The 26708-nt window shown below is 49.9% G+C and overlaps 2 protein-coding genes and 1 pseudogene across 6 annotated transcripts in view; 1 reads left to right on the plus strand and 2 right to left on the minus strand.

Moving 5' to 3' along the window:
• The window catches only part of LOC146757672 (pyruvate carboxylase, mitochondrial-like), a 45766-nt gene extending 36977 nt beyond the window's left edge, over window positions 1-8789 (minus strand). Inside the window, 2 exon segments of the mRNA XM_085520713.1 lie at window positions 8398-8524; window positions 8631-8789. Coding sequence (XP_085376839.1) covers window positions 8398-8524; window positions 8631-8789 — 286 coding nt within the window.
• The window catches only part of LOC146757669 (uncharacterized), a 321308-nt gene that overhangs the window by 64842 nt on the left and 229758 nt on the right, over window positions 1-26708 (plus strand). The gene's annotated exons all lie outside the window — the stretch shown is intronic.
• LOC146757673 (uncharacterized) lies at window positions 10323-15057 on the minus strand (annotated as a pseudogene).

A 26708-nucleotide genomic window follows, 5' to 3' on the forward strand; every position in this document is an offset into this window, starting at 1 on the left:
TTTACCTATTCGAGGAGAAGTGAAAGGTTAGTTAAAATAATAAAAAATATATATGCATATAAAAAAACTTTTCATGATTTCCTTCTAATTCTTATCTTTTAAAGGTTTTTCTATGGCCACAGTTCCCACGCCTCAGGGCTAGTGGATACCTATACCAGTGTGTCATAAGTCCATCCTTTCTCGGCTGTCCTCACAGCTGTTTCAGTTGTTAGGAGTACTTGGAATGGTCCTTCCCAGTCAGGTGGCAGCTTTGTCTCCTTCCCAGTCTGTATCAGGATCCAGTCCCATTCACATGTAGCTGCAAATGCTGCTATGTCAACTCCAAGACCCACAATGGGTTAAATTCCTGTGTGCCACCTTCTTCAAACTAACACCATAGATGAGCTCTCCAGTCAGGCTCTGTCCAATTATGCTTTCCAATTAGGATGCTTACTTCTGTGTTTTTGCACTAATGAGAACACCAACACGTGATGACCTAGAAATCTTTGTAGAGTTGCAGGCCTGAGCTCTTGTTTGGACCACAGGGATGCAGTTTAATGGCTTCCACAATTGCACCGTAGCACAAGGGGGATACAGAGTCTTAGGGATGGATGGGCGAAGAGACAAGGAAGGGCGACTGCCCTCTGTGAGAGTGCACTGAGCTCTGCCTGGGGATGGCAGAGCAGCCAGGTCAGAGCTGATGAAAATGGAAAAGAGAGGAGACCAACAGTGTCTGTTCCAGGCTTCCTGATCAGGGAGAGCAAATGGAAGGTGCCCTCTGCAGACAGATGGGAGCCTGATGTTGTCCGGCCCTTGTCCCCTTTGGGGGCCTTTTTCACTCCAGTATCTGCTGCAGGGACAGCACAGCAGGGCATGTGCCATCCAGGAGATCCCTGGAGAGCACAGATGGCAGCTTCTCGAGCTTCATGGAGGAACCAAAGCGGAGAGGTGCTCTGCTAGATTTCATACCAGCAAGGAAGGTCTGGTGGGGAATGTGAAGGTAAAACGGGCACCAGGCCATGTGCGAGACACAAATGGATCTTTCTTTTTTCTTTTTTTCTTTTTTTTTTTTTTTTCTTCTTTTCCTTTCCTTTTCCCTTTCCCTTCCCCTTTCTCTCTTCCTTTCCATTTCCCTTCCCTTCTTCTTCCCTTCCCTTTTTTTTCCCTTTATGGTTAGGCTGTGGTTGGACTTGATGTTCTTCAAGGTCTTTTCCAAACTGGGTAATTCTATGATTTCCTTCCCTTCCCTTCCCTTCCCTTCCCTTCCCTTCCCTTCCCTTCCCTTCCCTTCCCTTCCCTTCCCTTCCCTTCCCTTCCCTTCCCTTCCCTTCCCTTCCCTTCCCTTCCCTTCCCTTCCCTTCCCTTCCCTTCCCTTCCCTTTCCTTCCCTTTCCTTTCCTTTCCTTTCCATTTTCCTTTCATTTTCCTTTCCATTTTCCTTTTCTTCTCCTTTTTCTTTTCTTTTTCTTTTCTTTTTCTTTCCCTTTTTCTTTCCCTTTTTTTTACTTTTTTCGTTTCTTTTTTTTCCCTTTTTCTTTTTCTTTTTTTTCTTCTTTTCTTTTTCCTTTTCCTTTTTCGTTTTCTTTTTTGTTTTCATTCCCTTTTTCTTTCCCTTTTTCTTTCTCTTTCTCTTTCTCTTTTTATTTTTTGAAGCAGGAAGTTTGAAAGATGTTCATTAATGTCGGTAAAAGTGAAAAAAACATTTGAAGACAAAGATAGAAATCAATGAAAATGTGTTAACCATTCCCAATGTGTGAAATACTCACAAGTCCTTTTCAATTTTAAGTTGATACCTCCCAACTATCTGGCTGTTTTCTGACATTCAGGGAGATTACTGGAATTTGCTCCATCTCTCCAGTGTCTGATGGACTCTGTTGTCAAATCCTTCACTGTGATTCTATCTATCCCTTCCTATCTGCGTCTCACTCATTTCTTCTACAAATATTCCCTGTGAAAGACAAACCTCAATAGAAGCAGCTTGGACATGGCAAGCAGTTGATCACTGTGTTTTACTGTTCAACTGTTTACATTGCACCACCTTTCCTTCTGTTTGTAGGCCAAAAAAAAGAGAGAAATCTTTCCTTTTCCGTGTGCAGCCGGTTCTCTGTGGAAAGCCAGTGGGAGTTGGTGCAAAGCAGGTTTAACACTGAGCGGATGAATGCAGAGGAGAAGAGTGATGTCAGGAAAAGAGATGCTAGTCCCAGGGGGCCAGTGTGAGTAGAAATGGGGTGGGGAGGTTGAGAAGGACGTTTGTCCACACAGTAACAGAATAGAACTCATTGGGAATATCCTGGATTGATATCAGTTGCACAGTGCTGCTTTAACAACTTGTTTAAACCCACCTATAAATAAATAGACAATAAATGTCTGCTGGATTCTTCCTCTTTAAGATCTCTCCAGATACCTCTCCATTTTGCTGAACAAGTTCTGAAAACCCAAAGAGGATGACAGGAAGGCACAAGGCACAGGAGGGCTCCTTAGGTGGTAAGAGGCCCCAGGGGGCATTTGCTGCTGAGTCCATCAGCCTCCAGTGCAGAGAGAAGTCTGCACAAAGTGCTCAACAAGACAAAGGCAGAAGTAACAGTTTCTTGGAGTATTAATGGGCCCAATGAGTGCCATTAGTAAGCAAGATTCCCAAGGGACCTGTTAGAGCAGATAATTGGAAGCCATGACTACAGGCAGGCAAAGGCACTGGCATGGTGGCTCTGATGCTAAGAAACCCCTCCTTTGTCTTAGGAAGCAGACAGGACATGACTTGATTCCCAGACCCCTGGCAGGGAGATCCTGTCCCTCATGTTGGCTCGGGGCCCTTCCTGGGGCAGAAGAAGGAGAATTGTATGGTGTTAAATGAAAGACACAGGGACAGAAGATCCCAGGCTCTGCATGGGGTGCAAGGACACTGTGAGGTTCATGCCTTAGGTGTGCCCTGTGTCTCATTGCAGGATGTGGGATGGGAGAAGGGCCCAATCTGAACACGTAGTCAATCCCAATGAAGCTCTGAACTTCAGATCTCTTGGTTCCAGTGCCATCCTTTGCACATCCTCCCATAGTTTGATGTCCTTTCTGCTCTACAGTGCTCCCAGTGCTCCAGGTGAGGCTGTAGCAATGCAGAGCAGACAGGGACAATCCTTTCCCTCACCCAGCTGTCAGTACTTTGCTTGATGCACTCCAGTGGACTGTCGGCCTTCCTGGCTGCCTGGGCACACTGCTGACTCATGTTCAGTTTGATGCTGACCAGGACCCCCAATCCTTTTCAGTCAGTCTTCTCTCCAGTGTCCCATATCCAGTTAGTGTGTATGTCCAGGGTTGCCCCTACCCAGGTGCACAATCAGGCACATTTTGTTTTGGTTATGCTTTATGCACCAACTTGTACCCACTTCTCTGATTTGTCCACATCTCTCTGCAAGTCCTCTCCACCCTCCGTGGGGGCAACAGCACCTCCTCATCTGGTATCATCAGCAAACTTGCTCAGAACATCTTCTAGTCCTTGTCATGGTTTTGTCATCTTTGCTGTTCTTATGCCACATCATAACATCATGTGGAGCACAGAGAAGAAAAACTACATGTCCCAGAGGACCTCATGGTCAGAGAGGGAAACACGTCACGGAAGTGACGCTAGCTCTCTCTCTCTCAGTGCCTGGCAGCGAGTGTGAAACCTCTCTCTTTCTCTTTTATTTTACTTGATTTATTAGCCTCAATTTCAATTAGATTGTAATTAGTAAAATAAGTTTTCCTCCTTAGATCATTGCCGCTTCTCTGTTTGTTTCCCTGAGCCCAGCTCCCATCTCTTTCCCTTTCCCTTTTTCCCTTCCCACTTGTCAGGGGCTGGGGGAGCCTACGGGCCTACTGCCCCCCTGTCACGGACATAGACATCAGTGACACCATGCAATGTTCTCAAAGGTGATTCAGTGTCTCGAGAACTTTCCACTTGAGCATTTCCAAAGCAATTCAGATGCTGAGAGACCCAAATGCTGGTTTGGAAGTTCAAATACTGTGGTGGTCTGCTGAACTTCTCACGGGGCAGTGTGTAGGATACCCCACAGTAAGAACCATAAGGGGGGTAATCCCACAAACACACACATCTCTTGTCAACACTCAGACCATTTCCAACAGCCACCTTTTGGATGCAGCTCCTGGACAGATGTGACACAGAACAGCATCGGTGCAAAGGGCTCTAGGAAGGATTTCTTTTGTGAGCACATCTAACAGATATCAGGTGGGTCCCTTGGCTCATTTCCCAGTGTGTTAGGAATTTGGAAGCACCGTGGAGGAGTTCCATGCAAATCATCACCAGTTTGACCAAAAGGGGTGACAGAAGGGCTCAGAAGGGATGGTGCCACTGTGCAGGGAGCACCAGAAAGACAGGATGAGCTGAAAACACCCTGAGCCCAGTTGTGGAGTTGAGCAGATCCAAGGGCTGATATCAGTCACAACCCACAACCACAACAAGCCAAGACTATTGCTACCAAAAGATGTAACACAGAGGTATTCAGTATTCCGGCACAGTCACATCTTCGGTTTTTCTCTCACAGAACACATATGGGTAAAGGCAGCTCTCAGCCATTCTGTGCTAAGTCGAGGTCACACGGGGATCCTCTGTAAAATAAAACAAGACCCCAACTTGCCTTTTGGGGGCTTTGTTAATATGGTTAAAATGAGGGAATAATTGAGCAAGTGTTAATTCTATATTCCTTTTCCCGGGCACCCTTAGCCTTCCAAGTGTATTTATTAAGAGGTTCCACTAAGGTTAGGGACACTGGCCTCAGGATAGCTGGGGGAGTCGACACAGGCTGGCCAGGGAGAGAAGTGTTTCCCTGGTTTATCAGCAACTGGATGGTGACTCACAGGGGCAAATGGCAAGGGTGGTGGGTGAGGCCTTGGGACAGAAGATGTTAAATCGAGGATCTTCTCCTTTTGTTGTAAGCTTTCTAATACATCCACCCTTCACTGCCCTCCCCCGCCTCCTGCCTACCTTGCGCTGGAGGGGGGCGAATGCATCAGCTTTTCTTGAGCTTTTTGAGCTTTTGTTCTGGCCACCAGTTAACTGATTTCTCTAACCTGACTGTGGGTAATCCACCCATCAAATCTCGGGGAACGCCCTCTTGACAGCCCAGTGTCCAGAGACAATTACATTTATGATCAATATTTTGCCTACCTGTACTTACTGGCAATGACTGCCAGTGAGACCCTTTCCAGCCCCATTGAGCTTTGGGCTGGGTGGCCCAGGGGCAAGGCTGACTGCTGCAAGCCTCACTCCCCTTGGCTCACACTTACTGGTGGAAGAAATCACCAGCCCGTATTTTCTGCCACAGTTAATTAACTCTTGGGCAACCTCCCCCCATGTCCATACTTTGTATCCTGACTGCAGATGGTTGGATGTTACAGTTCCTTCTAACGCTGCCCAGGTTCTTTCTCCCTGGGACACAGCCTGTATCTTCCATTGCAGTTGTATGCCTACGGGTTTCAGAGATTCTGGAAGCCCCCTGATTAAAAGAGTCGTCGTCTCAGGATACACAGGCATCATCACAGTTGATTGACGGTGTGGCTGCAGCTTTCTATCGTGCATCATTTGGAGACGGCCAGCCATTTGAATGCTTTGTACTACCTGAACAACAGCAACATCAGGCAGTATGGCTTTGTCTGCAGTTCATCACCTGCCTCATCTCTTCAACCACAGCAGAGTCTCACAGGAATGCCAGAAGCAGCCACACTCCTCTCGAGGTTCTCTGATCAAATCAGGAACAAACATTGCTACGATGAGCAAACTGCTGTCTACCAAGGTGATGTCAACATCTCCCTTTCCCACCCTTCCCTTCTATGCACAGAAAGCAGCAAGCTGCTGCCCATCAGAGGGCTTGTTTTGCCATCAGAAGGTGACTGCAGTCATCTGAAGGCTTTGTTGGTTGTCGGAGGGCTCCACTGACTCCACTGGTTGTCAGAGATGTTCATTGAACATCACAAGGCTCCATTAATCAAGGAGGTCATCAGAGGGCTTCATTGGTCATCAGGAGATTAGAGGTGTCCGTGGGAGGGGATATGCGAACTTTGCTTTGGATAATGGGGTTGGGGTATCGATGCAAGAGGCCTAAAGCAGACCCAAAGGAGGGCCAAGTGGCTGCAGTAAGAGAGCAACTAAAAGGAGGGTGATGTGGTCACACTGTGTCCAAGCAGAGGTGGATCAAAGTGTAACAGGTTTGGGAGGAATTGTATGGAGGAGCAGAGAGAGAGCAGAGGGAGGGTACTGGGGCTGCTTGGCAGCGTGAGGAGCTCCATCCTTTAGGACTTTGGAGCAGGTGATGTGAGAGAGGGTGGGGAAGGCCACAGGGGTGCAGGACATGGTGTGCATGGCATGGAGCTGGGGAAGCCTCCCAGCACTTTGATGTGGCCACAGCCAGGCAGGGACAGATCCCAGCAGTCCCTGCTGAGCATGAGAACAAGGACACAGACACACAGCGTGTAGCTTTGCTGAGGGATTTATTGATCATCATGGGATGTCACTGATCATCAGGGTCTTCACTGGGCATCAGAGGATGTCAGAGGGCAGCACTGGCAAGGAGGAGCCTTGTCCCTGCAGGGTTTGTCCCCAGGGACTCAGGGCAGGAGAAGGACTGGCAGCAGCCAAGAGACCCGGGGCAGGACGTGGGTCCCCTGGGGACGGAAGCCACAGCCCCTGTCCCAGCTGCATGGTGACTCTGGGCCATCCATAGGGCACTCTGAGCCTGCCCCCTCCAGATCCGTTCCTCTGCACGACCCCATAGAGCGCAAGGGAAGGGCTGGAGGTGACAGTGCCCAGGTCCTGCTGGAACAGGCCACGGACAGTCCCCTCCATGCCATCAATTAATTCCCAGCCCCTGATGCCCGGTCCTCAGGGCTGCGGAGGCACCCAGGGTCCCCCAAGTGCCCTGTGGTGCAGGGACCCATTGTGAGCACTAGAACAACGTGGCCAAGTCACGGTCCTGTAACCTGCTCAGCCCCAACTGCCCCCCATTGCCTCCTTCCCCTGCCCATTGCTCGCCAATATCAGGAGGGTGCCCAACAGCAGCCTTAAGGCCCGAATGGTGCCCCAAGGACCAGGGAACTGAGAGAACAGCAACACATCCCAGCCCCATCCTCGCCCCAGGGTCACCCCTCAACTCACAGCTCCAGGAGAGGGAGAAAGCAGAGATGGGTCAGCACTGCCAGGTGGGGCAGGCAGCAGTGCCAGCATCATAATGGGCAGCTGGCCGTGATGTCACCGCGTTGCCGTGGTGCCGTTTGTGACACGGCCACCCGGGAGGGGGGTGAAGGCAGAGCACCGAGGAGGGTCCTGCATCCTGAAGGAGCATCTGGTACAGAGCAGACGCATCTGAAGGATGAGCTCCAGCATGGCCGGTGCCAAGAAGGAGCAACCCAGAATGAGCAAGAACGGCCCCAGGGTGGGCCATGCCTCTGGACAAACATGTAGTAATACTGAAGGTACACGGACCCACAGCCACCACGGGAGCGGTGCTGCAGCCAGTCTTGGGATGGAGATGACACTTTCCATCCGCCACCTCCCTCCTGCCCAGCAGTGGGAGAGGGGTGCCGGGAAGCGGCAGATGCAGAGTGTGACCTGCTTTTCCTTTCATCTGCAGAGCGAGTTGCCGTCTGGGATGCGGTGGCCGCCTTCGTACACAAGCAGCTCCTGGTGCACAAGGTGCGTTTGTTGGCTGCCAGGTTCCTCCTCGCCCTGTCCGGCTCAGCCTGGACTTCCTCTGCGTCTTCCCCTGCACACACGGCAGGAAGCTCACCCCACGTTTCCCCGCTGAGCTGCGTTTGAGAGGGAGGGAGAGGGGAAGGAGAGGGCTGTGCAGCCCCAAAGCCGTCCCCGCTGCCCTGGCTTGTGCCTCTGAACAGCAGGAGGGGGCTCCTGAGCTCTGCCCCCGCACAGGACCACCTCCAGCTCTTCCTCCAGCCAGCCCATAATGCGTCCACCCTTTCTTCCTCCTCCACTCGCAGGGGGTCTGGATTCCCACCTTTGGCTCCTTTGACATCATCTCCAGGGAGATCAGGATGCAGGACAGGACCGTGACCCTGTGCTGGCCCGTGTTTCACCTGGCCAGCAACCTCATAGCTGTGCACCACCTCAAGTCCTGCAGGGGGTCCCTGCCAGGTAGGAGGGGGGATTAAACCCTTGCTGGCTTCATGGACAGGGCAAACAGGGCCACCACATCCCTTCTCAGAAGCACACCTCCCCCTTGCAGGAGCCCATCCAAACGCGGGGCCGTTATGGATGATGTCCCTTAGTTCTAGGGAAGCAGCTGTGGAACAGCAACCGTATCATCAACCCCGTCCCTGGTATTTTCTCAGTCGACAGGAAGGTGGAGCCCCTGCAGTGCAGCCAGGTGGCTGCAGATGCCTCTGTGAGCTGGCAGACAGTGCGGAAGTGCATCCAAAGCACCGTATCGCTGCTCTCCAGCTGCCTGCGGAATGGGGAGAACGTGGCCGTGGGCCTGAAGGACGTCGGAGTGCTCCTCATTGACGGGCTGACCTTCCAAATGAAGTTCTATCATGACTTCCTCGAGAAGCTGTCAGGGAAAGCGAACTTCAGGAGAGCCGTTCGCATGGTGAGCCATAGGTTTCTCCGTGGTCCGGGCAGTCCTGTGAGCCTTGATGAGCTCACACATGGCCCACTAGGACCTGGGCCTGAGCCGTGATCTGAGCCGTGCAGGTGCTGCGGTGCTGGCAGCTCTCCCTGCCTCGGGCTCCTCGTGTTCCCTGTGCCTCAGCTGTGACCAAGATGTCCCACAACCTCCCTGTTCCTCCCCTGCAGGCCCCTTCACTGCTGGACATGGGGGTGTCCCGTGTGACACCGGTGGCTTCCCTGGTGTTCTCAAAATGCCTTGTGGTCTTACCCAAGTGAGTATTTTTCTGCTGCTTGATGCAGCTGCTCAGCTCTCATTCCGTAGCGCTTGTGCCTCGTGTCTATCGGTGTTCTGCCCAGGAGGATGTGCCAGAGAATCACAGAACGATTGGAGCAGGCAGGAACCCTAAAAGGGCACCCGGTCCCACTGCCCTGCGGGGAACAGGGACACCTATCTCCAAATGAGGTTGCTCTGAGCCTGGTCCAGCCAGGCCTTGAATGCCTGTCCGGGCACCCAGCACCTCTCTGGGCAAGACATCCCAGTGCCTCACCACCCTCCAGCTAAAACCTTCTTCCTCCCATCCAAAGCCAGTCTTCCCTCTTTCCGCCTGAAACTGTTTCCCCTCCTCCTATCCCAAGTGACCCTGCTAACGGCTTTAGAAAGCCTTCATGCAGCATGAAAACGTGCTTGCGAGCAGGCAAGCAGAGAGAGCAGCAAGGATTGCTGTTGCACTGCGTCACACCGCCCACTGCCTTCTCCTCGCTTACAGGTTCCAAATGGAGTTAGTCTCCAAACTGCCGCCCATGCGATGCCGCAAGTCCTCCGGGAGCTTGTTTGGGGCACAGAAGTCAACAGAAGAAGAGACTTTGCCACCTCTTACTGGGAACAAGAAAGGTAAAGTGGCTTCCAGCTCCTTTCCACAGCATGAGCAACCAACTGGAGGTGGGCAGTCCCTTGCTGACCATCAGCCCAGGGCTCTCACTTGCAGCATACCATCCTGCCGGCACAGCACGGCCTCTTCCCCTTAGGTTATGGTTGGCCTATCCAAAAGGAAGGTGCTGGGTGTGACGTACCCCCATCCCTGGCTATGGCAGGAGGATGTGGGGATCTCAGGCCTTGCCCTCCCCCACTGCAGGGACAGGGACCTCAAAAGTCACCCTGCCGCCTTCTTGTCACCAGCCAGCTCCTCTTTCCCAAAGCCAGCGTCCCTCATGCAGCCCAAAACAGAGCTGAACTGCAGAGAGGAGGAGTGGGGACAGAGATGGTTTCAGGGCGGGTTCTGGGAAAGAGGTCTGAGTTGAGTGCTGCTTGTGAGCGAGCCAAAGGCTTGACGGCGAATCTCCTCTTCCTTCCCTACTGCAGTGAGATTTGATAACACTCCAACATACATCAGGCGCCTCAGCACTGCAAGTGTTGATAGAGAGCAGTTTCAAAAAGTAAAGAACACACTGCGGAGGGAGAGCATTGCCAACAGGTGAGGCTGGAGGCTGTGGTCTGGGATGTGCATGGGGGTGACCCAACAAGAGCCCATTCCCTAACTCCAAAGGGTCGCTGCTTGTTTGTGGCCTCCCGGGAGTGCCGGGATGGGGATATCAGGAGCCCCCCAGTTCACAGGGCTGGCCCCTCTCCACATCACCAGAGAGCCCCGGGGCAACCGGTCAGCTGTCTGTGGGGAAGGCTGCATTACAGCCCAGGCTCCTGGCTCAGGCTTGAGGGATGTGGCTTCAAAGCCATCAGCCACTCAGGCGGACCCCTCCCGCTCTGTCCTTTCAGTGTTCTGCCACCCATCTGGGCAGTGCCCGTAGCCCCAGAGCAGCCGATGAGCTGCCAGCTGCAGGGCCTAGAGGGAACAGAGAGCCAAGAAAACCTGGCCCGAACAAGACGTGTCAAGTTCCTCGATGAAGAAGGAGGAGCAGAGGAAGCCCAGCGTGAGGCCTCATGCAGCCAAGAGCAACCATCTTGCTCAAGGGCCTCATCCAGCCTATCCTTAGAGTCCCCAGACAAACCAAACATGCTGGCGCTTCGGGCATGCGACTCAGTGAGACTTCTCAGGAAGAGGGTTAAGAAGATCAGGGAGGCACAGGAGCAACCAAAGGAAATGGCAGCAGCACCTTCTTGTGAGACCAGCCGTCCCAAGGAGTCCACCCCCAACAGATCTGTATTGCTGCCACCCATAAGGGAAAAAAAGGGGTCTCCCACTGAAAAGATGGCAGCAGAAACATCTCGTGGCGAGCCCAGCCTGCCCGAGGAGCCGCCCGTTGTCAGATCTGAGTTCCTGCCAGCCATAAAGGAAGGAACGGGGTCTCCCAGGGGTCAGTCTCCAAAGACCAAAGACCCACCCCGCAGGAAGGGCACACCCTACCCACGCTGATGCGGGCGTGGGGTGTCCAGGACAGTCAGAGCTCCACTGGAGGCTGCGAAACAGCTGCTGAGTTCCATCTGTGCCACTGAGACCCATTTGTGTCATTCCTGCATGCCACCTCCCTGAAGAAAAGCAAAGGAACAAGGAGAGAGAGTGAGGACTCTTCCAAGACCCCTTGCCTCTTTAGGAGCAAAACCCTATAGCTGGAAGTGTTTGAGGCAAGGGATAAAAAATGTCATGGCTTAGTAATATTGCTATTCTATAGCAATATTATTGCTACATCTATATTATTATATATCTATATCTATTATATCTATCTATTAATATATATGTAATATATAACTATATCTATTATACATCTATATTCTATTATCTACAGAATATTGTATTCTCTTGCTATTCTACATCACAACATCATACTTAATATAAACATCTAAATACAAATAAACAATCATAAAAACACAATATGCACACTGGTCTGTATACATATATATACACAGAGTTACCGATTGCACTGCCCTAGCATCAAATTCCCTTGTGGTATACATTGAACATCCCCCCTACCCCTCACCCTCACCCTAACCCTAACCCTCACCCTAACCCTCACCCTCACCCTAACCCTCACCCTAACCCTAACCCTAGCCCTATCCCTATACCTATCCCTATCCCTATCCCTATCCCTATCCCTAACCCTTACCCTACACTATTCCTAACCTCTCCCTTGTTCTGCCTTTCCAAGCCCCTGGACTGGCCTATTGCCTTTTGGCCTGGCAGGGCACCTGGCAGGCTGGAATTTGGCCGTGGAGGGCTTCCTTTGCACTGTGTTATGGAAAAGGGACGGGAAGGGAAGGAATTGAGGGGAGAAAATGGGAGAGGAAGTGTTGGAAGTAACCACGGGAGAGAAGTCTCATGCTATTATGGTCAACAATCCTCGTTTATTAGGTGTTACAACATCTCATTTATACAATCAGTAATAAGTTCATGCATATTGCAAAAGTTAAGCTCAGGATTGGTGAATTAGACATTACTTCATCTGACCTTTGTGGTTAGCTTTATAGTTACTTTTCTTCACAGCTATGTCCATACATTGCTACACATCTTGCTTTTCCCTTAGGCCGTCCTTGCCTCTAGATACATATTCTGTCTTTAGCTACATATCCTGTCTTTCACATCCTGATTTCTCCTCAGCTGCTGCCTCCAGTCACGTACCTTCTCTTACAATTTAACTAGTGGTGTTTCATCATGTCCTTTCTCATGAAGCCATTCTGCATAAACACTCTCCACAAGGAAGGAAGGGAAGGGATGGTGTGGGAAGGTGTGGAAGGGAAGGGAAGGGAAGGGAAGGGAAGGGAAGGGAAGGGAAGGGAAGGGAAGGGAAGGGAAGGGAAGGGAAGGGAAGGGAAGGGAAGGGAAGGGAAGGGAAGGGAAGGGAAGGGAAGGGAAGGGAAGGGAAGGGAAGGGAAGGGAAGGGAAGGGAAGGGAAGGGAAGGGAAGGGAAGAGGGATCCAGTATGTTCAGTGGGGAGTCGGGAAGATTGTGAGCCTGAAGTACTCAGCCAATGAGGAACCGGGGCAGAAGGAGATCAGCGTGGAGTAACACGGCCTAAAAGATGCAACGCTGCTTTCTGCATGCTCTCCTGCTTGCAGGGGACCTGCCATTGCAATTGCCAATCAAAGCTGCTTGATCACAGATAGCATCCTGGTCAGTGATCTGGGTGTTTCTTCACTGGGCACCAGAGGGCAGAACTAGTAATCAGAGCCCCATTATCTGACTCAGTTCTTTCTGGGGTGCCACGCAGCCACAGGACTTTTTTCTTGAGACCTAATATGGTGTTTAGAGGGCAGTACTGCATGATGGGGTACTGCATATGTTTCAAGCTGCCCAGCGGTTGCCTCCACCATGGTAAGCACATAATGATCTGGACAGGCTGGATGGCTGGGTTGAACTCATTGGGATGAGGTTCAACAAGACCAAGAGCCGGGTCCAGCACTTTGGCCACAGCATCCCCAGGCAAAGCTTCAGGCGTGGGGCAGAGCGGCTGGAAGGCTGTGTAGAGGAGCTGGACCTGGGGGCATTGATCGATGCTCAGCTGAACTTGAGCCAGTGATGTGCCCAGCAAGCCAAGAAGCCCAACAGCATCCTGGCTTGTATCAGAAACAGCATTGGCAGCAGGAACGGGGCCGTGATTGTCCCCTTGTACTCAGATCTGGTGAGGCTGCACCTCCCAGATGTGTCCACTTTTGGACCCCTCACTGCAAGGAAGACATCACAACCCTGGAGTGTGTCCAGAGAAAATGACTGCGGTCATCTGAAGGCTTTGTTGGTTGTCGGAGGGCTCCACTGACTCCACTGGTTGTCAGAGATGTTCATTGAACATCACAAGGCTCCATTAATCAAGGAGGGGAGTCACTGGTCATCAGAGGGCTTCACTGGTCATCAGGAGATTAGAGGTGTCCGTGGGAGGGGTTATGCGAACTTTGCTTTGGATAATGGGGTTGGGGTATCGATGCAAGAGGCCTAAAGCAGACCCAAAGGAGGGCCAAGTGGCTGCAGTAAGAGAGCAGCTAAAAGGAGGGTGATGTGGTCACACTGTGTCCAAGCAGAGGTGGATCAAAGTGTAACAGGTTTGGGAGGAATTGTATGGAGGAGCAGAGAGAGAGCAGAGGGAGGGTACTGGGGCTGCTTGGCAGCGTGAGGAGCTCCATCCTTTAGGACTTTGGAGCAGGTGATGTGAGAGAGGGTGGGGAAGGCCACAGGGGTGCAGGACATGGTGTGCATGGCATGGAGCTGGGGAAGCCTCCCAGCACTTTGATGTGGCCACAGCCAGGCAGGGACAGATCCCAGCCGGACGGCTCCGGCCCGCAGCGGCTGCAGCGGCGCTGCCGTGAAGGGCGGCCCCGGCTGCGGCAGCGCCGCTGTCTGAGGTGAGAGCCGGGCGGCCTCGAGCCGGCTGTCAACGGCTGCTCCCGCCTGCTGCGGCTCAGCCAATCGGAGCCGGCGGCGCTACCGTTGACCAATGAGAGGCCGGGCGAGGGGCGTCGCGTGGCCCCTGGTTGGAGGCGGGTGGGCAGGGGGCGGGGCGGAGCGGCGGTGGGGGAGGGGTTTAGGGGTGCGCGCTATTCTAGCAAGAAATGGGATGGGATGGGATGTGGGATTGGGATGAGGGATTGGGATTGGCAGGTGAGAGGTGGGGTTGGGAATGAGATTTGGAACGTCGGGTTGGGATTGTTGGCTGTGGGATTGCGAAAATTGGGATTGGGGTGCGAGGATATGAAAAGGAGATCAGAAAATGGGACGTGTATGGGATGGACTCCAGAAATGGATATGGGATCGACATGGGAAGAATATGGGATGGATATGGGATGGGGTATGGATATGGGATGGGGTTGGGATTACAACTGGATAAATATATGGAATGGACGTGGGATGGACGTGGGAATACGGATTTGGAATGGATATAGATACGGGGTACAGGATGGGGATGGGATGTGGGGACACAGACACAGGATGGGTTTGAGATGGCTATGGGGCTGATATGATAGATATGGGATGGGCTATGGATACACAACAGGATACGGGATGGGATAAAGTCATGAGATGTGGACATAGGATGGCTGATCAGATGGGGCTGTAGTGGTTATGGGGCCATAGGGGCTACAGGATCAGGATGCTGCAGTGACCTCTGTCCCCAAATTTCCCTCCCGCTGTGACACATGGAGTCCCACAACTATTCCTCTTTCCTTTATTCACATATGGGGGCCGGGGGGGGGCATCCCCAATCTGCCGTTATCAAGAAAGAAAACTTAATAAGAAAAGTAAGGGTTGTCACCCCCACCCCATGGGAACAATGGTGGTCTGTGGGGGTGGACACAGATGAGGTGCCCTGAGGAGTGTCCCCAACTTTGGGCTGTGACACCACAGGGGTGACACAGGTATCCCCGACTTCGTGGTGTGACACTGAGGGGGTGTCCTCAACCCTGGCGTGTGGTGTGGGTATGTCACCAACTCTGGCATGCGACACTCTGAGAGTAACATGGGGATGTCCCCAGCTATGGGGGTGAGGCACCGTGATGCCGTATCCCCATTTGCCCCGGGAAGTCCTCGAGCTGGTCATGGTGTTCCCAGCTTCAGTGCAGTGTCCCCAGGGGGGACCTTTTGTCCCCTCTGCATGATGGTGACACCCAACGCTGGCTGCCAAAAGTGACACCCAATGACGATGACACTGCATCACAGAACCTGCAGCAGCTCCAAGTTTGTGCTACATGTCCTACGGTCACTCCAAGCTCTGGGACAGGTCCTGCTGTCACTCCACCCCTCATAATGAGCTCTGCAGTCACTCCTGCTACAGGTCCTCTAGCTGTTCCAAGTACTGCAATAAGAAAATGAAACAAATGCCTATCAAGGGAGGTGCAATATGCCAGGATGTACAGCCCTGTGGTTGCTCCAACCCCTCCAATGAGCCAAGTGGCTGCTCCAACTTCAGTCACAGGTCCTGCGGTGATTCCAGCTCTAGCAATGAGTTCTGCAGTTGCTCCAACTCCTGCAACAGCCCAACAGCCACTCCAGTTCCTACAGTGAACCTTGAGGCTGTTAAAACCCCTGCCACATGTCCTGGACTTGCAAACAGATATGCATATGTATTAGCATCTTTGCATGTATTTTTACATCTGCATACGTTATATATATGTGAGAATATACCGTAAGTAAGCATGTGTTTATATATAGAGATATAGATCTATGTCATAATCATAAGCATAACCCTTTTCTTTTTCTCTGTCTTAGTAAATAGCTTTAACCCAACAAATTCTAAACCACAGCACTGCCGAGTCCCTTACAGATCTCCTTGGGACTCTTGAAAGGAATGAGGAATAGAAGATTAGGGAGCTCTTTCTTTCTTCTCATTTCCTAATCACATCACAGCCTCCTGGATATTTTCCTCTTTACTCCAGCTGCTCTTCGAGACCCCAGCACCAGCCTCTGTGCACTTCAGTTTGTCTCAGAGAAATCAGCCTGTTTACAGGACAAGTGAACTGTTAATGTCTGCAGAAAACAACTATAACTTAAGCTGACTGTATCCATTTCGGTAGGTGAGGCTGAAAGCACAACCTGTGTGACTGTTCACAAAACAAGCGACTTACTGAAGAAATATTTGGGAGTCTCAGAGCTGTGTTGAAAGTTGACCACCCCTTTTAGATTTCTGCCTCCAATCCTTATTCCTTCCCTAAGAACAGGAAATGGAAAATCCCTGCCTTGGCTCTCCTCTTGCAAAGCACCCTTACAACATTCAGTTGTGCAGTGGAGCTGTGATCCCCCTGCCCCAGGCAGCAGCTGTGGCAGCACAAGCCCTGCCGGGGGGCTCCTTCCCCCCACACGTCTCCCCGCAGCGCCCTGGGCAGCTTCCCGAGCAGGATGACTGCTGACCCTGGCAGGCGGCAGAGTAAGATGTATTTTTCACCAGTGGACAGACTGATTCCAGAAGCATGGCTTTGAGTTGCAGTATCAAACTCTATAACCCAGAATTAGGTTATAAAGCAGGAATACGTTTATTAGGCACTGAATGCAAAGGGGATCACACTTCTCTTGCACACCAGAAAACAGAAGTGTTACCCATTTGAAAGCCAAGCTGATACATATTCAACAGATTTCCTGGAATTCATCTACATATTCATTATTTTCCAGGAAATCACTTACATTCTGCCCCTCCCTCCAGCACATGGGCTGTTTGTAGCTGGGTTCTTCCTCCGGAGGTTGTGGGGATGAAGTCAGACGTCTTCCTTGCAAAGGCTCAAAGTCTTCCTCACTCCGTCCTTTTTACCCCATCATGTTTGATTGAACTAGTCTGTTTCTGGACGGCTTCTTGGGCTATGTTCCTTTTAGTATGCAGGATGTTCTTCCCTTATCATAACTGCACATCCTACTTGGTTATGGGCCCACATACCTGACTTTTAACTTTGAGATTTACTCTTTTACTCTATCAGTTTACTAACAGATCGTGGTTGCCTAGCAGAAGTGCAAATGCCTCATCTGGAAATCTCTCTGTGCGGAGCGCTGCGGGGCACTGGGAGGCAGAGCGAGTCCGGTCCCGATGGGTTGCGGCATTGCGGGCAGTGCCCGCATGCACCAGGGCGCGGACACAGGTGGGGCGTAGTGGTGGTTGGTGCCTGCGTGCACCAGGGTCGGTCACATATGCGAGACATATGGGTCATGGGTACTTGGTGTGTGCGTCTGTTCTGTGTACCTGGGCTGTGAATATCCAGAACGTAGGGGGTGGTCCCCTGTGGCACTAGTTTTGATGATGAAACTGTCCAGCATTACATCAAGGAGATCTGTGATCTGTTCAAGACTTCCCCATATTTTGGCCTGAATAGAAGGATACATCTGCATTTCATTTATTGTCGTCGTTATAGGCTTAGCAAGGATAGCAGTGACTCGCTGGCGCTGTGCATTGTCATTGTGTTTGCTGAATCAGACCAGACTGGACAGCCAGGGAGTCGTATACTCCAGACAAAGACGTTTCAATTCAAGACTAGATTTGTTAAATCCTGAAATACACTCTTTCAAGCACTCTAGGGTAAGACCTCTACAGTGCCTGTCCTTGCTTCTTTCACTTCTGCTCAACCATGTGGCATCTAATTTCTGGAAAGAGTTGGCCACTTTGACTTCCCACCAGGAGAATGGCGTGATATGCCTGGCCTTATCATCTGTAGGGGACTCTTTCTCACCCTGCTCGTTTGGGGTTCAGCTCCCTGGCTCCTTTTATCACAAGGTTATCCATTTAGCTGACCATGGGAAGCCAGTTGATGTTATCCTTGATGATTTCAGTAGAGCTTTTGAAACTGTTTCTGACTGCACCCTTCTGGGCAGAATGTCCTGCATACGGATAGACAGAAACAGAATGTGGTGGTTGAGCAGTTGGCCAATAGGTGAGGTCCAAATGATTAGAGTCAACAGGTTCCATTGGGCTGGTAGATGGTCACTGTCAGGGTTCCCCAGGGCTCCATTTTAGGGCTGCTTCTCTTTCATGTTTTTGCGGATGACTTGCATGCAGGACTAGAAGATGTTCTGAGCAAGTTTGCTGCTGATAGCAGATGAGGAGGTGCTGTTGCTTCCACTGAGGGTGGAGAGGACTTGCAGAGATATGTGGACAAGTCAGAGAACTGGGTACCAGTTGGTACTAAGCACCAAGTGCAGAAAGTATAACAAGTGCCTGATTGTGCACCTGGGTAGGGGCAACCCTGGACATACACACTGACTGGATATGGGACACTGGAGAGCGGTCTGACTGAATAGGATTGGGGGTCCTGGTCAACATCAGATTGAACATGAGTCAACAGTGAGCCCAAGCAGCCAGGAAGGCCAATGGTCCCCTGGAGTGCATCAAGCAAGGTATTGCCAGCTTAGTGAGTGTCACGGGTTACCTAGATTTACCTTTGCCCGTGACAGGGGGCAGCCGCCCTGTAGGGCCCCCAGCCCAGAGAAGAAGGGAAAGGGGAATGGGAAAAAGAACAGCGGCAGCAATCTAAGGAGGAAAATTTATTTTACTAAATATGATATCGGAATACAAGATAACACAATATAATACAATATGATTGAGGCTAATAAATCAAACAAAACAGAGAGAGAGAGAGAGTCCCCAGAAAACCGAGAGGCCTACTGTGAACTCTAGGTGACACGACTGGAATGCTTCCCACTCCCCGAGAGTCCAAGAGAGAGAGAAAACTCCAGCCTGGGAGCGAGATTATATACGTCCTCCTCCCGTGACTTATCTCTGACCGCGACGTCAGATGTGCCACGGACATCCTACAAAAATGACCAAGGCGAGGAGGGATGCTGCCAGGCACAGTAGTTAGTGTAGGAATAGAATGTGTTTCCTGCTTTAGAGATGGAAAAGGAGGAATTAGCTATCAAAAAGGGAAGATCCACGAAGAGAAGCAGAGATTGATTCTCAGGGCCTGATTTCTACTCATGGGTGGAAGTGATGTTTATCATGGATAAGTTGTTTACTGGACAAGAAAGAGGCACGATTAGGTGGGCAGCTATGCAAGAGTAGGAATGGAACACAGAAGGAAGGTTGGGCCCTGGGGAGAGGTGGAGAGAGGAAGGATCCCGAGGATAAACTGTACTGGTTGCTGTCTCTGTCTTTGTGACTGTTAAATTTCACACTTGTGAAAGTGCTATCTAAGAAGCTGTTACGGTACAAGGGGTGTCTAAGAAATATCTAGAAGACCCCCTGGGCTGTGTTTTGGCTCACTGAAGAGTCTTTGCTGGCGAGCCAGGGGGAATACGGAGTAAGAAACCAGGATCATAAATGAAGTTCTGGGACCAGTTTTTATAATTAAGTATCCTAATTGTGAGACCAAGTGCTGGGTGTTAGTGGGAAGTGAAGAAAGGTATTGCTTGATTATTGATGGTACAATGGAAGTGTAATGGAGGTACCAAAAGTGAATAGTGGAATTGTGGAGGAAAAAAAAACCACACACACACACACACACACACACACAAAAAAAAAAAAAAAAAAAAAAAACCAAAAAAAAAAAAAACGGCAAAAGGGGTAAGGAAAAGCGGTGAGTCAGAAATATAATATCTTTCTAAGTCTGTGATCTGCTCTAGCCAAAGTAGATGCTGCGGGCATGAGAACACATCCTCTGCACTGTGCCCCCCGCCCCTCCCCCCAAACCTCAGAATCAGCACTCTCTAAGAGGGGGAGAGAGTAAGAGAGAGAGAGCGAGCTGTGGGCCAGAGACTCTTATAGAAAACAAAGTGTTACCTGCGAAGGAGAAAAGACAGGGACATTGGAAGCGAGAACAGTCTTTCCTCCTCGGTTACCTGAAAGAAAGAGAGAAGACAAATTCTGGTCCTGAAAGAATTAGAAGGGTTATAAAGGAGTGTGAAAAAGAGGGTAAGAATCCACTGAAGGCTGCACACGTTCAGCTCAACATAGCAACCTATGTTTGCTGACCAATAGCAATTAGCACATTAGTTTAAGAACCAATTTATTAGTTTAGCAAAAGGAATCCACAAGCTACAGTTGTAAAACTGTCCATTTCAGCTTTACTGGGTGAAGAGTCTTGTTTTTCCTCAATAATTTTACACTTGGTGATTTTGCCTCACAATAAGGACTGCATTCGCAACAGAATTCTTGTGTCTTTTGCCTCAAAACGGGACACGGGCATTTTCCTCACGTTCCACATGCATTGTTTTTAGAAAGTGGCACCCCCTGGCCTAACAAGCAATGGAAATCTTGCAAACCGGGGAAGAGCGGATGGAAGTGAGTCAGAGGTTTCAGTGATGAAGCTGATGGTGAACAAATGGGGAAGAAGTAGGTGGGCGCTCGACCACCCTGGATACCACTGAGCACACCCGGAGCTTTGCCCTCCCCCCTAAGCCCCCCCACACCTCACCAGGAGATCCCCGAGGGCTCTCCGTTCCCCCCCGGCTTCTTTGCCCCCCACCGCCCCCGAGGCCCACTCAGGCTTCAGGCCCTGCGTGTACAGGCCGCGTTGCCATGGCGACAGCGCGCCTTCCCCCCTCTCTGCGCGCACTCGAAACTGCCACCACGGCGACAGCGCATGCGTGACGACGTCGGCATAGCAACAGCGCGTCAGCGCGCCTGCGCCTGTGCTCGTTGCCCGAGCGGCGCCAGCCGTGCCGTCATCACCCCGCGCCCCGAGGAAGAGGCGGCCGTGCCGAAGTCGAGCTGCTCTCCGCACTGCTGCAGCGCCGCCGGGCAACCCCGGGGCTCCGAGCGCCGCCTCCGCTTCTGCAAGTGGCTGTTCTGGGGGAGGCCTGAAGGGGTCCCCTCCGCGGGCGCCGCGAGCCGCCCTGCGTTGGCCCCGCGGGGCCTCTGTGGCACTCAGGGCTTCTGTTGGACGGCGGGATGTTCCCTGTGCCTCCTCCCCTCCCAGGGGTACCTCGTTGCCCCACCCCACGCCCCCATTCTGACCCCTAGGCTCCCCTATCTGTGCCCCCCCCGCCCCCGTCCTCCCGTCCCCGTTTCTGACCCCTACAATACACTGTCGTCCCCCATGAGTCTTTGTTTTGTGACTTACTTAGAGAGAAAGAGGCGTCGTTATTTGAGAGAACGGGCCGTGGTGGAGATGTTACACGACCCCACGTTTATTCCTCAGAATTCTGATCCAAATTCCAGTCCAAACCAAGGCCATGATCCTGAGAGAGTCAGGCGTACACCAAGTATGTGGCATATGTGCACAAGGTCTGCACCAGGTGAGTATGGCGGTACATGAGCAGCAACGTCTGGCAGAGGGCAAAGAAGACCCCTTTGAATGAAATGATTACTAAGCTTCATGACTTTGAGCTACGTTTAACCCCTCTACGTGCTTATGTTTCAGCCCCTGTGAAAGTAACTGAAAGACTGGATAGAGTAGAGAGTAATCAGGAAGGTAGGATGGAGGAACTGTCTGCTGTGCTTCATCGTGATGAGCCCTGTGAACCCGTGGTGAGATGGGACACAGCTGATGAGGATCAGGATGATCAAAACAGCCTGCTGGAGGGGCTGATCAAACTGATTTCCTCCCAGCCTGCATCATCCAGTGTCTCAGCTGTTAAGACGTCCTCCTGGCTTGCGGAATCAAACTCTATAATCCAGAGATGGGTTATAAAGCAGGTATGTTTATTCCAGCGTTGCGCAGTGCCAGGTGCAAGGGGGATAGCTCCTTCAAACTTGCACACCGACTTGTAAAATCGGGACACAGTTATAGGTACATTTAATACATAGTCAATGATTTCTCGGAATTCTGATACATAGTCAATGATTTCTTAGACTTCTAATACATAGTCACTAGTTCTAGGAATTCTGGTACATATTCAATAGCTCTTTAGCATACAGACCCCCTCTTGTCTTTAGCATGCTGACCCCCTCTTGTTCTTATCAGGGGGAATGCAACTCCTCTTCTGGTCGTCCGTGAGGTCTCGCTCCTTATCTGCATCCTCCCTGCTCTCTCAGGCCCCTTGTTTCTTTTACTTGTTACCTTTAAGTTTCTTTTACTTATTTCTATAAACTACCTTTAAGTTTCCTTTACTTGTTTCTATAAACTACCTTTAACTATCCCCCTTTTAGCCCCCCTTTATTCCGAATTCCAGCAGAGCTTCTGTTTCCTGCTTCACTGTTCATTCCCCCCTTTTCTTCAATCTAGCAGGATTTCTCTCCTGCTAGATCATTCCTTTTCCGGTGTGTGGCTAGCTGTTCTGCTATTCCCTTAATTGCACTTTTGTATATTTTATATGTAGTTAATCCAGTCTATGTTCTTGTTGATTGTCATCCACCAAAACAGTGACTCCAATCCTGCAGCAATTTGATTTCTTGCCTTAAATTTATCAGGGACACCTCTAGGTACCCCAACTAAATCTATATACATTTCTTTTCCAAATGCCAGGGTGAATGGTATAACTAATTGAACAAGTGCACAGGTGCCTCCCCAGTTAGATGGTTAAGCTGGACCATAAAAATCTTTCCCCCACAGTACCACCGGAGATTTGCCCTGGAGATTCCCAATCTTGAATAATTTCCTGCTGAATCCTCCATAACATCCAAGACCTCATCACTGCATAAGGAAAAGTTTCCTATAGGCCTGGTAGCCTTCACACCCTGCTGTGAGAGGCAAGCTGTATGGTTACCTACTGCTGTAGAGAGCGCAGGAGGGATCTTGACATCTGTATCAGGCATTGGAGGAAACAAGAGAGAGGTCTGCACTCTCTATTTCCCCAGGCAGTTTTCTCTTGATACAGGGCAATCATGCATCACATTCCCTTGGGGTCCTTGGTCCATCCCAGCAGAATGGGTACCACCTGAGCTATTGGCCGTCCCGATGCACAAGTGTAGCAATTGCTATGGTTGGGACTCTGGACAGTATACTTAGTCCATTCTACCCAGGCATTAACGTCCCCATATCTTGTTTCAGTTTCAAATGTTTGTCTAAGATCTTTTATCTCCTTAATTGTCATAACTGCAGGGTTTTCAGGAAGATTTTCTACCCCTTTTTAAGCTCTTCCCTATCCTGGACATTCTGGGTATTTTCAAGGAGTGTCTCTGTCCAGCCTCAATTGGCAGTTGTCCACCATACATCATTCCATACACTACAAGAGTCCCTTATTCATATCAAAACTATCAGTTGGTCCCTCCCCTGCATTATTGTCAAATTTCACCTTTTCCAGATAATTATCAGGATAGCAAATGGGTACAGCAGTAAAAACTTTTTTGTTACAAGGAAAACTTTTTGTGAGTATTGGTTCTATATAGGTTATAATACTCTCCCACTTACATATACAATTCATTTACCTATTCGAGGAGAAGTGAAAGGTTAGTTAAAATAATAAAAAATATATATGCATATAAAAAAACTTTTCATGATTTCCTTCTAATTCTTATCTTTTAAAGGTTTTTCTATGGCCACAGTTCCCACGCCTCAGGGCTAGTGGATACCTATACCAGTGTGTCATAAGTCCATCCTTTCTCGGCTGTCCTCACAGCTGTTTCAGTTGTTAGGAGTACTTGGAATGGTCCTTCCCAGTCAGGTGGCAGCTTTGTCTCCTTCCCAGTCTGTATCAGGATCCAGTCCCATTCACATGTAGCTGCAAATGCTGCTATGTCAACTCCAAGACCCACAATGGGTTAAATTTCTGTGTGCCACCTTCTTCAAACTAACACCATAGATGAGCTCTCCAGTCAGGCTCTGTCCAATTATGCTTTCCAATTAGGATGCTTACTTCTGTGTTTTTGCACTAATGAGAACACCAACACGTGATGACCTAGAAATCTTTGTAGAGTTGCAGGCCTGAGCTCTTGTTTGGACCACAGGGATGCAGTTTAATGGCTTCCACAATTGCACCGTAGCACAAGGGGGATACAGAGTCTTAGGGATGGATGGGCGAAGAGACAAGGAAGGGCGACTGCCCTCTGTGAGAGTGCACTGAGCTCTGCCTGGGGATGGCAGAGCAGCCAGGTCAGAGCTGATGAAAATGGAAAAGAGAGGAGACCAACAGTGTCTGTTCCAGGCTTCCTGATCAGGGAGAGCAAATGGAAGGTGCCCTCTGCAGACAGATGGGAGCCTGATGTTGTCCGGCCCTTGTCCCCTTTGGGGGCCTTTTTCACTCCAGTATCTGCTGCAGGGACAGCACAGCAGGGCATGTGCCATCCAGGAGATCCCTGGAGTGCACAGATGGCAGCTTCTCGAGCTTCATGGAGGAACCAAAGCGGAGAGGTGCTCTGCTAGATTTCATACCAGCAAGGAAGGTCTGGTGGGGAATGTGAAGGTAAAACGGGCACCAGGCCATGTGCGAGACACAAATGGATCTTTCTTTTTTCTTTTTTTCTTTTTTTTTTTTTTTCTTCTTTTCCTTTCCTTTTCCCTTTCCCTTCCCCTTTCTCTCTTCCTTTCCATTTCCCTTCCCTTCTTCTTCCCTTCCCTTTTTTTTCCCTTTATGGTTAGGCTGTGGTTGGACTTGATGTTCTTCAAGGTCTTTTCCAAACTGGGTAATTCTATGATTTCCTTTCCTTTCCTTTCCTTTCCTTTCCTTTCCTTTCCTTTCCTTTCCTTTCCTTTCCTTTCCTTTCCTTTCCTTTCCTTTCCTTTCCTTTCCTTTCCTTTCCTTTCCTTTCCTTTCCTTTCCTTTCCTTTCCTTTCCTTTCCCTTTCCTTTCCCTTTCCTTTCCCTTTCCTTTCCCTTTCCTTTCCCTTTCCTTTCCCTTTCCTTTCCCTTTCCTTTCCCTTTCCTTTCCCTTTCCTTTCCCTTTCCTTTCCCTTTCCTTTCCCTTTCCTTTCCCTTTCCTTTCCCTTTCCTTTCCCTTTCCTTTCCCTTTCCTTTCCCTTTCCTTTCCCTTTCCTTTCCCTTTCCTTTCCCTTTCCTTTCCCTTTCCTTTCCCTTTCCTTTCCCTTTCCTTTCCCTTTCCTTTCCCTTTCCTTTCCCTTTCCTTTCCCTTTCCTTTCCCTTTCCTTTCCCTTTCCTTTCCCTTTCCTTTCCCTTTCCTTTCCCTTTCCTTTCCCTTTCCTTTCCCTTTCCTTTCCCTTTCCTTTCCCTTTCCTTTCCCTTTCCTTTCCCTTTCCTTTCCTTTCCCTTTCCCTTTTCTTCTCCTTTTTCTTTTCTTTTTTTTCCCTTTTTCTTTTCCTTTTTCTTACTTTTTTTGTTTCTTTTTTTTCCCTTTTTCTTTTTCTTTTTTTTCTTCTTTTCTTTTTCCTTTTCCTTTTCCTTTTTCGTTTTCTTTTTTGTTTTCATTCCCTTTTTCTTTCCCTTTTTCTTTCTCTTTCTCTTTCTCTTTTTATTTTTTGAAGCAGGAAGTTTGAAAGATGTTCATTAATGTCGGTAAAAGTGAAAAAAACATTTGAAGACAAAGATAGAAATCAATGAAAATGTGTTAACCATTCCCAATGTGTGAAATACTCACAAGTCCTTTTCAATTTTAAGTTGATACCTCCCAACTATCTGGCTGTTTTCTGACATTCAGGGAGATTACTGGAATTTGCTCCATCTCTCCAGTGTCTGATGGACTCTGTTGTCAAATCCTTCACTGTGATTCTATCTATCCCTTCCTATCTGCGTCTCACTCATTTCTTCTACAAATATTCCCTGTGAAAGACAAACCTCAATAGAAGCAGCTTGGACATGGCAAGCAGTTGATCACTGTGTTTTACTGTTCAACTGTTTACATTGCACCACCTTTCCTTCTGTTTGTAGGCCAAAAAAAAGAGAGAAATCTTTCCTTTTCCGTGTGCAGCCGGTTCTCTGTGGAAAGCCAGTGGGAGTTGGTGCAAAGCAGGTTTAACACTGAGCGGATGAATGCAGAGGAGAAGAGTGATGTCAGGAAAAGAGATGCTAGTCTCAGGGGGCCAGTGTGAGTAGAAATGGGGTGGGGAGGTTGAGAAGGACGTTTGTCCACACAGTAACAGAATAGAACTCATTGGGAATATCCTGGATTGATATCAGTTGCACAGTGCTGCTTTAACAACTTGTTTAAACCCACCTATAAATAAATAGACAATAAATGTCTGCTGGATTCTTCCTCTTTAAGATCTCTCCAGATACCTCTCCATTTTGCTGAACAAGTTCTGAAAACCCAAAGAGGATGACAGGAAGGCACAAGGCACAGGAGGGCTCCTTAGGTGGTAAGAGGCCCCAGGGGGCATTTGCTGCTGAGTCCATCAGCCTCCAGTGCAGAGAGAAGTCTGCACAAAGTGCTCAACAAGACAAAGGCAGAAGTAACAGTTTCTTGGAGTATTAATGGGCCCAATGAGGGCCATTAGTAAGCAAGATTCCCAAGGGACCTGTTAGAGCAGATAATTGGAAGCCATGACTACAGGCAGGCAAAGGCACTGGCATGGTGGCTCTGATGCTAAGAAACCCCTCCTTTGTCTTAGGAAGCAGACAGGACATGACTTGATTCCCAGACCCCTGGCAGGGAGATTCTGTCCCTCATGTTGGCTCGGGGCCCTTCCTGGGGCAGGAGAAGGAGAATTGTATGGTGTTAAATGAAAGACACAGGGACAGAAGATCCCAGGCTCTGCATGGGGTGCAAGGACACTGTGAGGTTCATGCCTTAGGTGTGCCCTGTGTCTCATTGCAGGATGTGGGATGGGAGAAGGGCCCAATCTGAACACGTAGTCAATCCCAATGAAGCTCTGAACTTCAGATCTCTTGGTTCCAGTGCCATCCTTTGCACATCCTCCCATAGTTTGATGTCCTTTCTGCTCTACAGTGCTCCCAGTGCTCCAGGTGAGGCTGTAGCAATGCAGAGCAGACAGGGACAATCCTTTCC

The sequence above is a fragment of the Coturnix japonica genome, chromosome 20 (assembly GCF_054131305.1).
Source record: "Coturnix japonica strain WE chromosome 20, WE-NBRP24, whole genome shotgun sequence".
Taxonomy (NCBI): domain Eukaryota; kingdom Metazoa; phylum Chordata; class Aves; order Galliformes; family Phasianidae; genus Coturnix; species Coturnix japonica.